Source organism: Calidris pugnax, unplaced genomic scaffold, assembly GCF_001431845.1.
Source record: "Calidris pugnax isolate Ruff unplaced genomic scaffold, ASM143184v1 scaffold68, whole genome shotgun sequence".
Classification (NCBI taxonomy): Eukaryota; Metazoa; Chordata; class Aves; order Charadriiformes; family Scolopacidae; genus Calidris; species Calidris pugnax.
Window position 1 is genome coordinate 5944867 of NW_015090921.1, and position 12546 is coordinate 5957412.

At 35.0% G+C, this 12546-nt stretch overlaps 1 protein-coding gene across 3 annotated transcripts in view; it reads right to left on the reverse strand.

Moving 5' to 3' along the window:
• Window positions 1-12546, reverse strand: part of TTBK2 (tau tubulin kinase 2) — a 96972-nt gene that overhangs the window by 19255 nt on the left and 65171 nt on the right. For 2 of the 3 annotated variants that reach the window (XR_001412938.1, XM_014950332.1), the window contains exon 14: window positions 8131-8379. The exons of the other annotated variant lie outside the window; for it this stretch is intronic. Coding sequence is in view for 1 of the 2 variants with exons in the window: in XM_014950332.1 (XP_014805818.1) it covers window positions 8131-8379 (249 nt within the window). In the remaining variant the exon portion in view is untranslated. The remainder of the gene's footprint in view (window positions 1-8130; window positions 8380-12546) is intronic. 3 annotated transcript variants of the gene reach the window in all.

Here is a 12546-nt window from a genome sequence, read left to right on the forward strand (position 1 = left end):
TTCATAACACACAATACTCCTGCCATATACTCCTATTAAAATGGGCTAGTATTTTAATATTTTTTCTTGATTTCCACAAAGACAGTCTTCCTCTAACTAAGAAAGCATGAATTTGCTTTAATGCACAGTTCAATGATGTGAAAAGATGGCAACTGAAGCTTATTTCACCTTCCCATGTCATGCTATTATTTCATTCTTTACAGAAACTGATTTTCTACCATAGCATAATTATTTTCTGAAGTCACAAAAGAGCTAAAGAACTATTTTTTAAAAGCTTGGCCACTTGGAGACTTTTTCCTCTGAAAAACTGGACACAACTTAGTTGTGGTTTTAGTAACAAAGCCAGTGAGTTCATATCACACTTAATTAGCACAATACATTCAGCATTTCTAAATCTAGATTTTATAAAACATCTAACAATCTTCAATGGGATATTAATTAGTTCTCCATGAGAGGTCATGTTCAAGTATACTTAGGAACTCTGATGCTCAAGTATACTTAGGTACCCAGTTAAGAAGCAAAATAGAACAATAGGTTCCTTCTCTAACAGAGGACACATTAAATAAGAAGTGACATTTCTTTTTTAATTAATGGTATGACCACTTTCGGTATATAAAATACAGTTAAAATATTTTCCCAGCTGTTATTATCATAGCTAATAATGATGTAAGCAACTTTAAGCAAACCTCACTTGGTTTCAGCAGCTAGCTGTGAGAAATAGATTAGTATGTATTTTTCTTATAGTAAAAACAGCTTTTTACTACCTTTGAATGATCTTTTTGAAGCTAAGCTCTTTATTAATACCTGTTCCTACAGAAAGAATACACAGGCTAATACCTCCTCAGGAAAACCCCAAATTTTCATTTTCAAACCCACATCATACCTTTTTATTAAGGACTAGTATTTTTTCTTTTTAAACACAGTATCTTCCTTGAAAAAATCACTTGAAATGCTCTATAGTAAATAGGCTTTCTTTGTTATGAATAAAGACATGCATAGAGATTCTCTATCACATGAAACCTGCTTTTATGTGTAATAGCAGTGGGGTCTGGCTACTACTGTTTAGATTAATTCTGAATTTTCCTCTCCAATATATCAATTCCACTAAAAGCTCCTAATGAAGTATCAGGTAATTCACACATAAGATCTGCCTTAATACCTATGTACAGATTTCAAATATGTCAATTTTTTCTGTTTATATCTGATTCCTATGAGCCTCTGTCTCATTCTAGGTTACTGCTGTGCTATACTTATGCTTCAGCTTTGCTATTTACACTATATTTTTGATTTTTTGTAAAGGTAAAAGTCTATCTTGTATTCAAACAGCAACACTCTAAAATAAAGCTCCAACACATTAAAAAAACATAAGCAAATTAAGAGTCTTCCTGACTTCTGATTCTCCAGTCATCCTCCAGTGAATCCACTCATTTATATGTTGCAATAAATTAAATCCAGTTCTATCTATCCAGTCTATCATAGATTGGCACCATATTAGCATGTTGCCCATGGCTGTGTAATGCTTGCAAGGGAGAGAATCTGTGAACACTAAAATTTCCATGGATGAAACAAACATACTGGAAAAACTGATGAAACCATGCAACTACAATTTTAATACAAATTGTAAATTCAGCAGGATTAAAATCACTGTATCCATAAAGTTTTATTTTCAAACTTGAAATCCAGATTAAAATGGTCTTAAAATCTCTCCTCAGAATTGTCAGGATCTGTTTTAAAGCATTATAGATTTTCTCATGCCCACAGTGTGCTACCACCAACAGTAGCTGTAATTTACATAAAGAACTAGCTGCTTTCACTCTGCTTATAAGCATGCTTAATAGATATCCTTTAGAAAAGACAGACCTAGAGACAGGAATCTAATCTATACTAAGGATTTGACATATTTCCTCCTCTGCACACAAAGTTTTATAGTCGCAAAATCTGCAGACGCAAAGATGTGATAAGAATCCAGCTGATCTTTTCAAAACAAAATACCTAAAACTTTCAGCAGCCTGTTAAGTTACATAGTTTTGCCTCTGTGAAAGGCAGTGATGATAAATGTAAAGCACAGCTTCATGAAGTAGCTACAACACAGCTGATTCCATCCAAGCACTCAAGTGATCTGCAGTATAACACGTTGCCAGTTAGGCATTCAAGCTCCTGAAAAATACTTACAAGGGCACTATCAATTAATTGTGATTCTGTTTTGGTTGCTAGCCTGGTACTATTGAGAACAGATATACCAATAAGGTTGTGTCACTTTAGCCAATGTCAGGGCAGCTACACATTTGTAGCCAGGTAAAAAGTAAACACATCTACCTGAGGTTCATGTCAAATATTAGAAATTTAAATAATAATTAGAAACGGAACCGGTTCTCAAAAGTTACATATTGGAGACCTCCACTTAGCGCTTGTCCTATTTTTAGTGGCTTTCCTATTTTCTCTATTTTAAAAAGTTCTCTCTTCCTTCCATAAGACAGCTGTATCTAACCAGGAGAAAATTCTAAGATACTGATAAATTCACAAACTCCAAATAAACAAGTTCTTTTTTCCTGCAATTCTAGTTGGACTACTATCATATGTGATTTAATGATAGCAGACAAAAGATTTTAAGACAGAAATATACCTTGATTAAATATTATCTTACGGATTGTATTATAGATAACATCTGCAATTATATATATACACACACACACAATATTTCTTCTATTAATTACATCCATTATACCTTAATTACATCAGAAATATTCATTAGTCATTGGACATTATGCTCTGAATTGCAACTTCCTATTTATTCCAAGAATGTTACTGTATGAATTGTCATCATGGAAAGAATTGTTGACACCAGAGTTGATCAGGTCTCCATGGGAAATCCCACAGACCATTTAGCTTTCCTGAAACCCCTTTACTTATTCTATGCCAGTGAAATTATGATGCTAGAAAAATGTACTAAATCACATATGCATGGGCTAAGATTGGCATTTAAAAAAAAAAATTAAAAATAAAACAAAAAATTACCACGTCAAGGACAGACAAGAATAGATGAACCATGTGGTTATGAATTTAAAAAGTACTGTGGATTCCAGAAAACATGAACATTTAAAACAATAACTTTTTATAGAGTTTTTCTTCCTACACAAGCAGTGTATGCGGATGCTATTACCAAGGCTAATTTATTGTACTGACCTTCACTATGACTTTTCTGCTGCTTCTGATAGAGAAACCTGCAGAAGGAGAATGGCCAAGAGGGTTCTGTGGCTAAAAATGGATGTGTTCTCTACAGGCAACACACTGAAAAAAATTAAGATGCTCATACTGACTGCTTGTTCTCAACTATTAATTCCTTAATTTACATCTTGGAAAGTTTCCACTGAAAGACCAGCTAACCTAACGTACTGTAATTTTTAATTCTTCTTTACACAAAGTCAGATGTGAAAAAAGCACACCTGAAGAATTTATCTCCTTCGGACAAAAGACCCTACTAAACCTTGGAGGCAGCATTTAGATTTCTACGTATTGAGCAATTGCCTCTGCCACTTGGAAAAAAGTTCACTTTTTTATTCACTTGCACGAATAAAACTTAACTTGTTTGCATTAGAGAGTGTGTAGATTACAATTGTTAAAGAAACATCATCATCAATATAAAATCCATTTGCTTAAAAGAATGGGAGTAACCTGTGAGCTTATGTGTGTCTTCCAGATACTCCCTTTTTTCTTCTAAAATAATGCTTCCTGATACTCCTTATCCTATGTGGTTTTGTATGAAAAAACTTGCTAATGAAGAAACTAAAGACACTGTACCAGTATTCATATGCCAATTGCCTTTCAACAACCTAACTGTAACAACCAAAAACAGTAAGAATTCTGAATCTGAGCTTGCCTTTGAATCTGGTCATGAGCATTATCAAACGTTACTTTCATCGATGATGAGTGATGGCTGTAACATCACAGCAACTTAATTTCCAGGCTAATTTATTGAAAAATTAACAGTTAACCCTGTCATGAATGAGATGGTATAATTTCTGCACATTTTCCTTACTTAACAAAACCAAATCCACTGTATGTGGAACACTTCCAGTACCTATGAGCTGGACTAACTCCTTAAGGTTTCTACCTTGATTAAACCCATTGTTGTAAACGGTATTAGTGGTTTTCTTGGGAAAAACCTAACCTAAACCTCATGCTGATGCAACATAGTTTCCATCAGGATAGGGAACAGGGGGGCATAACAATTCTGTAAGCCCTGAAATCAGAACCCTTTTTGCTACAGCCAACTTTAACCATGGCAGCAGTAACAAAAACAGACTCGCTGAACAGAATAAAGCTTCTCCCTCTTTTCCTTCCAGGACACATCTATATGGTATTGTACTATGTCTTGAAACTGAAATTCTGAAGAGGATTTTGGACAAATATATCCATTCTTGACATGTTTAATGCTAGGTAAAATGCTAAATCAGAGTTTTAACTAGCTGAGTTCCAAGGCAATCCTAATGCACGTGACAACTTCAAGTTAATGTTACTGACAAATTAAAAATAATTTTAAAAGAACACTGTAACAAGAGAGGAGCATATTTGGGGTTTTGTTTGTTTATTTGTGGTTCTAAAAGGGATTGTTAAATGTGAAAAACAATGTAAATGTTCATCTCTTGCTATTGCAGGGTGTTCTAAAAGGGATTGTTAAATGCGAAAACCAATGTAAATGTTCATCTCTTGCTATTGCAGACCAGCGAAACCTGACAAAATTAGTTCAGAAAAAATGGCAAAATGTACAACATTTACGTGCACTCCTGGCTCATAAACCTAAAACATCCAAAAGAAAATGACAATTACAAGGGATAAGCATTCTTCCTCTAAATACCCCTTGAACATGTCAAGAAGTCTTACCTTATTCTTCCATAGGTCCCTGAATTCCAGTGAGATGCTTAAAAATTAAGGTAAATTTTTCAACTCAGTTCAGTATATTATTTCTCATCTTGGATATGAATATGAATATGATGGTTTGCATTTCCATAGCATCTTGTGTAGGAAGATTTCACCACATTTTGTAACTAACAATATCACTATATCACTATAAAATAATTTTTAAAACGTTCCAGTAAGGTAGAAATTTGAGAAAATTAAAGCATAAGAGAAAATATTTGTATGTGACAACTAATTCCAATTGTTTAACCTGAGAGACACAGATTATCATTCCCAAACAATGAATAACTACAAAATCATTAAATTAAAATTAGCCCCCTTGCACACGCCTCATTAAGTACATCGAAAAATGAAAATATGCCAGAATGACACACAAAAGCAAAATCCACCTTTGTTAAAGGCTGAATCTTATTGCATTGCAGCCAGTCTAGAAGTATTCTAGACAGCTGCTGTGGCTAGAAGAGTTGTTCGCTATCTTATCGAAGAACTAGAGCTGAGAAACCATAGAGATCAAAATCTAAGGCCACTGATTTTAATTGTTTCTCAGGACACAAATGTACATTTAGCACAATGTCTACCTAAGCAATCTCTTCATACAGAGCCCTGGCCAGTAGTTGCCACACTCACATCACCTCCTCCACTGACCTCACACAACACTCTATGCAGTCCTCTAATGAGCAGAGTTCAGAGAACTTATATGGCTGAAAAATCCACAGAAAGAAAAAGGTTACGTTTCAAGACGATTTGCAGTATAATTTGTCCATGCTATAGAGGAAAAGGATGGTAATAGCACTCTAGCCCCACTCTTCAGATTCAAGTACAGTCAAAGAATTAATTCTGGTTTTTGTCAGCTCTAATGCTGCCAGACTGTTTATGCTGCAAGTTGAATAACGGGAGTTGGAGCAAAATACTCCAATTCTTTTCCATAATATACATGTGGCAAGAGAGGCACTCTCTTCATTGAGCAAATAAAGGTAGACCTATGTCCTATACCCTCTCTGCACTAGTGAGCAGAGAATATACAGAAATTTCATGACCTCCTCTATCTGATGTCAAACTAGAGGAAGGTGGGTTACAGTTCCTGAACCCTCACTCATCAACAATCAGGAAAGAAAATATCTTTGCCTGATTTCAGGAACAAAAGTATATTTTAAAAAAAATTTTAATACACAAAACTAAATTTAACAGCACAGAACCCTAACCTTGGCAATTCATTAGTTATGAATGCTGAACCAAATTGCAAACAGCAGGAAATGGAGGAAAATATATTCAGTACCAAATATTTATATGGCATTATATAAAATGACATTAAAACTCTTTTTAATATTTAGCTAGAGAAAACCTTTAGGTTATTAACATGCATATTCATCTTTCATGCTGCTGGAACTTCTAGCTTGCTGAATACCTAACAATATTGCACTGTAGAAAAAAGAACTTGCAAAAGTATTTCAGTTCTTCAGTGAGCCATAAAGTACACGAGGCCTTCATTGTTCAAATGAAATAAGAATCACGTGCTTGTAGCTTCCATAGCAAATGAAACACTGGAAGTTAAATTCTCAACAGTCAGGACTTTCAAAATCAGAGCTTGAAAAGGAACACAGCAGTCATGGACTTACCAGGTAAAAAGAAAGAAGAGGCTGAGAATGCTACGCTCCACTCTCCACTCAGAAGCAGCACCTGGCACAATACCAACTCTTTTTCATGTGACAAGAAAGTATATCACTTCGCAACCCCTATTAACACTGCAGTCATATTAATTTACTGGGTACTAATGAAGACAGAGAAGGCCCTCTGTGCCATCCTACTTTCTTCGAGTATTGTGAGCAGTTTGCTAATTATACCTGCAATGCATTCCGATTGGAAATTTTAAATTGTAGATACACAAGCAAAAAAAAATTATGTCATTTTGCATCCTTGGATACAAACTAATCCTCAAAAATACTGAAGATGAACTTTTAATGAGTTAATTTCTCCCCTTCTTTTTCCCTAATCAATACATCAGTCATCATGAAGAATGTGGTATTTTGGTATCATCAAGTTCACAATAACGAACATCAGGGAGCTACTGTTTCTCCGTTTCCATACACTTAGGACAGAACTTTTTGTTTATATCCATATAAAAAGCAGCCAGGAGTTGCAGGAAAAAAACCACTGCTTTTTGAGTTAATAGACAAAATGCTGACAGAAGTACACTGGCTGTTTTGTTTGTCTTGTTATCACTCACCACTGATCCTATGGAAGTTTGAAAGAAGTTAATGTTGATGGATTACTTTTAATATCAATACTCCTGTGCATGCTTCACTGGAAAAAAAGAGTCTTTCACATAGAAATATTTATACTGAAAAATACATTGGAAATAAAAGGCAACACAAAATATAATCCAAATGAAATATTAATGGTAAAATGATGATGATGTGTTACGGTCTTATGCATTAATGCTATGTCATACTGCTTTACCAGTCAATGCAAACTCATGCTCCTTAGCAAATCTCAGTATTTTTAATACTAATACACAAATTAAGGTTAACTTCAATTATGAATCTAAGCCTTCATCTTTTTCATATTGAAATGAAACTGGGAACATAAAACTATGCAAAATACCCTTTCTCTCATGACATTTTCCATTAGCTATGACCCCTGATAATTCCCATCTTTGCTTTGTATACTAAAAGCAGTGGAACGATTACTTGTTTGTTCATTTCCAAAGTAGCAACTTGATTCTCTCTACATCCCTTTATCTCACATTAAAATCACTTAAGATAGTCCAAGTTTTAATGTGTTCCCAATTCAAAATCCAGGAGAGATTTTAATCTTAGTTTTGAAAGAAGCAAAAACCTGCTTTCTTGATTTTATAATCCTACCTGTTTCAAGAGGAAATACCTCTGAGAAAGTGAATCTATCTTACAGAACATCCAGAGATACCTGGTGCTCCAGATCGTAACCTGAATAACAGCTCTTTATATATTCATCTCTTTAATGTTACCTCTTAAGTGGGACAATATGCCTTCCTCAATAGAGTATTCCTGACTATTCCTGAACAAGATCCATTCTTATTCCCTAACTTGACCTTTCAAACTATGTTTTAGGATGCTGTGTAGAGCAGTATGACTAGCATATGCCTACTACCGGATTGTGCAGAGCAACAGAAAAATGTTAAACTTTGCAGACGACTGCTACAACGCAGTCACTTTTATGAAGACAAGGCTTATTCACCTGCTGAAGTTGTGCTTTTGAGATGCGAATGACAGGGGGGAACTTGTTGCCACAGGGAATGACAGGAAGCTGCCTGCGGCCAGTTGAGCGGGAGGAAGAGGAGTGGCTCTCAGCTGATTGACTCCTTGGTAAACCAGCCTCTCTCAGAGGATCCGAGTGGATGGATAGATAGGCTATAGGGCTCATGGTGCGGAGGATGGGGCTTGAAATTCTTGGAGTGGAGAAATGCAGCATATGAGATGAGTTGAGCTGTGAGAACAACATGGCGGGGAAGAAAATAAGGTTTAAAAAAATCAATGTTTTAATCATTCTTGTTTACGTCTCGCCTATATGCATTTTCTTACAAGATGATATTCACAACTCCCTCACGGGCCAAAAGCTGATCATTTAAGAGGTATCTTGAGTCTAGTCTTCACATTTTCCATCAATTTTTAAAAATCCAGTATCAAAACTAGAAGTGAGCATCCTCTCTCTAGCTGGCTCCTACCTTCACTCAGTCAGTTAATATCTAGGGCAAATTTAATAAACTAACACAGTCTGTTCCAAGGACACTGCGTACACAAACTACCTGCCTGCTGACTGGTCCCTGAAAATGCTTAGCACATCCGTGCAACAATGCTGTTTTCTGAGAGGACTATATTTTTAGCATATACACCCATTTCAGGCCTTACAAATGTGACTGTACAACTATGGCTACAGCAGTGTATATTAAGGACCGTAACTGACAGGACTCAGCGGTAAGATTACTCCTAAGCAATTTTGATGAAATTTCCCAAATATGGGATTGAACTAGAAGGATACACTGGCCTGGAGAACACACAAACAATTGCTTCATCATGAACTACATCATACAAGCATTTAGAAAGGAGCAGGGAAAAAAAAAAAAAAAAAAAAAAAAAGACATTTTGCTCAGGGCTTTCCCAAAACATGAAAGGGATCCAGTCTTGAAGATCTTACACATGAAAATATTCCAGCGAGGAGCAGAAGAATGGCCTAAGGAGAAGAAAAAAAAAAAAAAAAAAAAAAAAAGAGAAAAAAAAGGACAGGAACTATAAAGTCAAAGTGTTCCAAACCAATAATTTTGGAGAAAGTACATTTTCAAATTGGTTATTGATGATTCTAATAAACCTCTAACTTTGACATAAAACTCTAAAATCAACTGATTCTTTGCAAGACCTTTTCCAGCGCTGAATAAGTATCTGATGGTGACACATCTAAGTACCTGTAAATGAGACTGATATTTACAGTTTGAGATTCTTTGTTCCAAGTATATTTAGACAAAACCATGAAGAGTAGAGATACGAAAACTTATTGCAGGCTTCATGAAGGTGATTTGCTGTTTCCTGCCATGGCATTTGCAATTCTAACCTGTATTCCCTGGAAACAGAGAGCACCTAGCAAGCATTTCAGTTTCCAAGGAAAAGGTATTTTCAATTATGTCAGTGCTAAAGCGTCAGTTCCCATAATGCATAGCTGTCTCTCAACTGGAAAAAGAAAGTTTTTCCAGTGTCTCATAAAAGCAGCAACTGAGGATAGAAGGCACATGAAAATAAAATTGCTTAGAACTCTGAAATAAACTGAAATTTAAGAGCAGGCTTTTGATAAAACGTAATAGTACTTCAATGTACAAAATGTTCAGCAATATTTCTAAATAATATAGATAGATTCACACAGTCAAACCTCCTCCTATATATATCATATACCATATATATATATATGGTATTAGGTTGTCAATCAAGTGTGACTAGAGCAAACTGTTGTTTAATTTAAACTGAAGATGAAAATCAAGTTAGCTGTTACGTATTCAATTACTTCAACTCCATTGTTATTTCTTTGCTGAAATATCTGCCTGAAAAATATATGTTGCAAAATTTTGTGTATGCACTGTATGGAGTTCTCTGCAATTCAATACAAACATGGTAAATTAATGAAGCCGTGATTCAACAACACAGCAAGTCCAGCTTTAGGCTCCTAGTACCACATCAGGGCAAAAAACCTAGGGCTGTATGATGCAAAGTACTGCTCCAGTATAAATTCACCATTAGTCTAGATCAGTCCGTATTCTTTTGACAGATTAACTTCATACCAGCTGATATTACAGCAAATCAGGTACTGTCTGTCCTCTTGCAGCCAAAGTCAACATAAAGCCATTGTGAAAGGAGAAAGTCAGCATATATCCCCCAGCACGCTCTGAAGGGTTCAACAGAAATGTGACCACGTGCCTATGACCGAGACAGATCAAACTGGTATTTGCTGGTAGCGCACAGAGATTCTGTGTATTGCAACTGGAAAACCATGACTGGTAACGTGATTATTAGTTCTCTTACCTGCAGGTTTGGTTTTTCTTTTCAAAATAGATAGCATAACTTGCTGTAATTTTTTATGCCTGAAACTTGCTCATCCCCAAGCCAATAGGTCTTACTTGTGGCAGTTCAGGAAGGAAACCTGAACTCAAAAACCTTACGTTTGTATTAGAATGCTGATGCTGTGTGAAACAGGTAAGAAGTGGTATTATCATCAACTACACGAAGTCCATGTACACACACAATTCCAGGAAGAACCTTTGTCTACAAATGAAAGGACTGCAGTCCAGCAATTTATTTCATTCAGGAGAAAATAAAATTATGGGTGAGAATATGATCCTTTAGTTTCTCACACAGAAACATCCTTCCTACTACTTACTACTTAAATAATGAGTAATAAAGCCCTGAAAGAAATAAAGAAAAAAAAAAACAGAGTAAAAATGAAAATACATAAAAAAGGAAAACTATTTTATTCATTCACCATTAACGTAATTGCTTGCATATTTAACAAACCTATAAGCTCCAAGAACATAATTCATCATGCTTGCTCCTAAGTGATAGAGAAGCAGGTCACTACAAATCCATATGGGAGGTATATTCATAAGCATGATGACCATGAATGCTGACATGTCCTAGAGTTTCAAGCCTTTTGTAATTAATAAACTTTTTCAGAAATTATGTCAAACTATTATTCTACTATAATTTCAACATCTATTTTTAACCCCTTTTAGTAATACTTAAGTAATTTGATTTATGGTCCTGAAGTTACATTCCTGGATCCAAGCCTACTCTTAGTAACTGGTACAATATAATTAAATCACCAGAAAAATAAAATACGAGCCTTTGCCATTATTTGTATTGTCAGGAAGGTGCTATCAACCCAGTCCCTAAGGTCACCAGGACTTTGGAATAGAGAGAACTACTGTATGAAGAGGCATATATATATATTTATATGTATATGCTGTGTCCCTGTGAAGTGACGAGGATGCTCACCTATAAGAACAACTAGGTTCCAGTACCCACCTCAAGGAATATTTAAGTATCTTTTAGAAAGTGGAATACCGTCAATGAAGGACAGAAAGAACAACTCACCCCCAAAATCCTCCTGGGCTTTGTTTGGCTTTCAAGGCCTAATAAAGTAGATGGAAGATGACCACAAATTGCCATCACAGTTGGAATAGACACACTGCATAGGCACACTCTGTTCCCAGTTTCTAAATCAGCCAAATAATTTTGATTTTCTTTATTCCCAGTTCAGTTTATATTTAAAATTCCACATGATTCAGCTTCAAAACAGTAAGTTCCTTCCTTTTGCCTTGCCCTCACAGGATAATATAAACCATAGTGATTTCCCCCATTTTTGAGGTCATGACAAATATCCCTTACCTGCTTGCAAAGCCAAACTAAAACATAATCTTACCCCAGTGTCTACTTCAACCAGTATTTCTTCCAATACATCTTATAGTTAATTGACCTTGTTTATAACTATTTCTGCTTCTGTGCTCAGAAGCTTCTTCCTTTTCCAGAAAAAAACATTTTCCACTATTTGCACTTTAGTACATGATATTTATATCACCTCTATTTTCAGTTTTAAGTGAAACAGCTATTGCCCCAAAAAGAGCCAAGTTTGTATACAGTAGTATAATGCACCTGCATACAAAGTTGCAAGTTGTTTTTTAATGGCTTTTGAAATAAAAACTCCTAATAATTAGTATTTTGTACAGTATAAGTGTTGCTCTTTCTTGTCTATATTCCTAATACTAACAGCAAAATACAAAACTTGACCAAATGAAAACAACTGAGCAAGTTAAATTAATTTTTCACCTTTACAAGTTTCTAACCCATCAAAAACTCTTTCAGGCAACTAATATTTCAACTTAAATCTCAAAAAATCTTTAACACACTTCTATAACTTGAATCATCCAAAATGAATCTTCTATAAATGACATAATTCACAAAGTATGATATCTATATATAGCCTTCTATGAAAGACACAGTTTTTCATTTTCCATAAGAACCTAGGTGTATTTGAAATTTTACTGTATAGCTATAGTTAATTACATTGAGTAGTTAATTTTCACCATAAAGGATATTCCACACCTTATAATAAATG